Source organism: Durio zibethinus, chromosome 21 (genome assembly GCF_047325235.1).
Source record: "Durio zibethinus cultivar Kanyao isolate XHJ-2024 chromosome 21, ASM4732523v1, whole genome shotgun sequence".
In the NCBI taxonomy this organism is placed as follows: Eukaryota; Viridiplantae; Streptophyta; class Magnoliopsida; order Malvales; family Malvaceae; genus Durio; species Durio zibethinus.
The window spans coordinates 1855400-1859024 of NC_143182.1; the positions used below are offsets into that span (position 1 = coordinate 1855400).

General features: G+C 39.2%; 1 protein-coding gene across 1 annotated transcript; it reads right to left on the reverse strand.

The window, feature by feature from the left end:
• Positions 1-558: 558 nt before the first annotated feature.
• On the reverse strand, positions 559-2590 carry TCP9 (TCP family transcription factor). Its single transcript, XM_022913964.2, has one exon. The coding sequence runs from the start codon at positions 2396-2398 to the stop codon at positions 1343-1345; it is 1056 nt and encodes a 351-aa protein (XP_022769699.2). The 5' UTR covers positions 2399-2590; the 3' UTR covers positions 559-1342.
• Positions 2591-3625: the final 1035 nt, after the last annotated feature.

The window sequence follows — 3625 nt, forward strand, 5'->3', positions numbered from 1 at the left end:
GTTTAGGTCTTAATTAATTTTTAATTTTATTTTATTTTTAAAAATTTATGTTAATTCAGTTTACGAAATAATTTATCTAATCACATGTGTTTACATTGACTTATCATTCTTTAATTGAAAATCAATTTGCCATCTTAGATTGAGCCGGTTTCATTTGCAATAAACCCAATTCTAGAGCTCAAGTCATCAAAATCTGAATACCACATTCTTCAAATATAAACACTTCCTATTATCTCAATATGGACAATAAAATTTTCATACTCTTTTGATTTTAAGTGTTTACCCTTTAGATCAAAAGTAACATTGACCTAAAGGAACAATAATATACCATGTGGCATAAAAAACCAAGCATCATTTCAATAAATGATTCAATAAAAAGTTATATATACGAAGACATTGTCACACCATCAAAATTAATAATCACATCAGTATATTTAATTAAATAAAATTAATAGAATTATCAATTTACTTAATGGAATAGAGTTAATAGAATTATCCATTGAAGTGAGATTATCTGATGAATAGAATCGTATAATAAAAGAAATTAATTTGTATGAATTGTAAAGAAAAACTAAATCTCAAATATTGAATGATTAAGGAAATTAATTGGACAAAAATAAATATAGGGGAAGGCGAAGAGCATCTGATGCCAGAATCATCTTCATTCATCACTTTGTCCATTTTTCATCGAGATCACGTTATCTTGTAGACCCCACCAACAAAGGGCCCACGTTTCAAAGAAGGGAAAAAAGTGTCCCTACATCAACAGCTGTATTTCAGACACGTGTTAAGAGTACAGGGGGACTAAGCTTTCGGCCCACAACGTCTCGATGGGACCACCGAACCAACCGTAGGGACCACCACGCGGCTACCTTGGGAACACTGCAAAGACGGTCCCGTAGGGTCCGGTTTTCTCCCCACCATTGGGTCCCGTGCCACACATCACATGAAAGAGCGATGAGGTGGCCCATGGCCCTTCATTTATAAAAAGATTTACTAAAAAAAAACAACCAAAAGAAAAATTTTACTCTTTGCATTGCACGGTCCACGGAGTGCCCCCTCCTACTTTTTAGTTGAGCGTTGACCCACCACATATGCGGACCCTACTTCCGCCTAATTCGACCCCACATTACACGTGCACACCTTTAAAACTGCCATCACGTGGGCACGTGCTCCTCGTTCTCCCCTCTTACGCTTGGGTTGGAAGAGAGACCTCCAGCCTCCTTTAGCTTTGCTCGTTCATGGCGGATACACCATCTACCAATCCACCAATGAAAGTGCATGAACCCAAAAATAGTAAGACAAACTCCTTTCCTTTTTTGGGTCTAGCTATGTTTTTCAATCAATGCTTTGAAGATCGAGTCATAAACTGAAGCTCTTGTTTATCGTAAATCTCCAACGAGAAGTCTCTAAGCATCTGAGTCGTTGTCGTGGTAGTAGCACTGTTACTTGTAATAGAAGCGGCAGAACTCGAACTCGGTGCCATAACCGACGTCGTTTTAACCGTCTTTGAAACTGGAAGCGTACAACTCGTAACTGCTATGTTACTTTGAAGTTGACCTGGCGTTGCTGCTGCTATATTTACACCATGTTGCATGGCGGATACAAACGACGATATGGGTCCAGCCGAAATGTTAATTAACGGTGTAGCAGTGGCTGGAAATGTGAATATATGAGGATGGGTGGAAGGCCCAGCCATAGATGCCATAGGTGGGACCACGAAAAAGGCCCCTGGAACTACGCTGTTTGAAGGGATTGCCCATACCGGAACCAACCCTTGCGGCAAAACAGCTTGTCGTTGTTGCTGCTGCAGTTGTTGAGAAGTAATTACAGGGGCCAAACCAGATGAAACTGATACGGTGTCGTTTATATCAACGTACTCGCTATTAGCGGGTCGTCTACGCTTCTTTTTACTTGGGTCACCGCGTTCGGGGTTAGCGTTCGAGGTAGTTGGGATTTTAAGGGTCCCATTAACCGACATAGCGATGGCGGGAACGGTGCCGGTTCCGGTTGCCGCTATTATCGCCGGTTCGGCGTGCTCTAATAACCAGCGAATAGTTTCTCCATCCGACTTGTGACCTAATTCTCGTGTCAGCTGAAAGATCCGAGCAGCACAAGTGGCAGGCATTCGAATCCTCCGACCACGTCCCTCGACTTTCGTGTGACGATCCTTGGTGGACGCTCGTTTCGGCGCAGCGGGTGGTGCCGTTACTACAGGCATGGGAATAGCTGACGCCACGTGCACCGCCATGGGCATCACGCCTATAGCTGCCTCTGTGTCGGGCTCTTCTTTGGGATTCTTCGACGCTGTAGCCTCGTCTCCACCACCGTTGATGCTGAGATCAACCGCTATGGCATCTCCATCTTCTTCAACTTCTTGTTTATGAATTGCAGCCATCAAAACAAGAAGAATAGAAAAAAACTGAAAAAGCTTTGAATTTTATAAAGAGGAGGAAATGGAAAAACAAAACGATGGGTTTTGAGAAGGAAGTTCTTTTGTGCTGACTTTAACTAGTTCGAAGTTCGAACCAATGATAAAAACCCGTTTTATATAGAGACAGGGGGGGACTTTAATCCGATTAAAATGAAGACTTCAGGCTTTTTTGAATATCTTGATGAGAAAAATCCACGGTTATCTACCTATCATGGAATAAGAGTTGGACCCACTAGATGATGACACGTGGTGGGTCCCATTCCCACAGGATCATGAGATTATCTGAACCGTAGGGTAACAGTTGGTGATGCATCCAAAGTCCAAAACTCCAAATTAGTACAAATTCTTTGTGTTGGCGCGTCTTGGCCAGAAAAACAAACCATGGAAATTGGTTCATTCCAAATTGCCAGGGCCACCATGAAAAAGCAAACCAAAAACGTTTCTCATCCAATGTTCAGTCGAAACTGACTCTGCTTACACTAAACTAGCACATTCCAGCAGGGAATGATACCGATTAGCATGTGCTCTTAACAATTTAGGGGCTAATTTTATTGCTAATGAAGTCATAATTGTCATGGAATTAATGAAAGTGATTGAAAAGGAAAACGTGCCTTCTTAGAGATTCGTACACATAAATACAAAGCTGAAGATAAAACCACACATGCACATTTCATATGATGTAGCTTTCAATAGATTAATTGTAGTTTACATATTCTTTTAGGTGAATTGCTCTGTGCTTTGAACAGATATGGGCAATGCGTGGTGCATTTTCCCCTTTGAATCATTTAATTTGCTGGTTGTCAAATGTCTAGCAATTATTTAAACTACAATTTTTGAAAAATAAACAGTAATTTCCATTAAATATTTTTTTTTACCATCCCATCATTTGCTTATTTAAATATAATAAAAATATAACAGTTAATTTTTTTTTAGTTTTTTAATCATAATATTTTCATAACCTTTTGATTAAAAGATGATGTAATTAATAGACCTCACGTGTAAAAATTGGTAGATCTTTATTATATTGTCAATTAAAAGTAACAGAATGAGACGAAAATGTGTAGATCATTGCATGGAAAAAAGTTTAATAATCTAAAAAAGCCCAATAACCTTTCAGGTATGAATTATTTTGAGTACGGACACTGTATTCAAATATACAAAAGTATGAAATTCGAGAATCATTTAATACAA

Bases quoted from the DNA above. Each gene is read 5' to 3' on its own strand.
- TCP9 (XM_022913964.2), bottom strand. From the start codon at position 2,398: ATGGCTGCAATTCATAAACAAGAAGTTGAAGAAGATGGAGATGCCATA.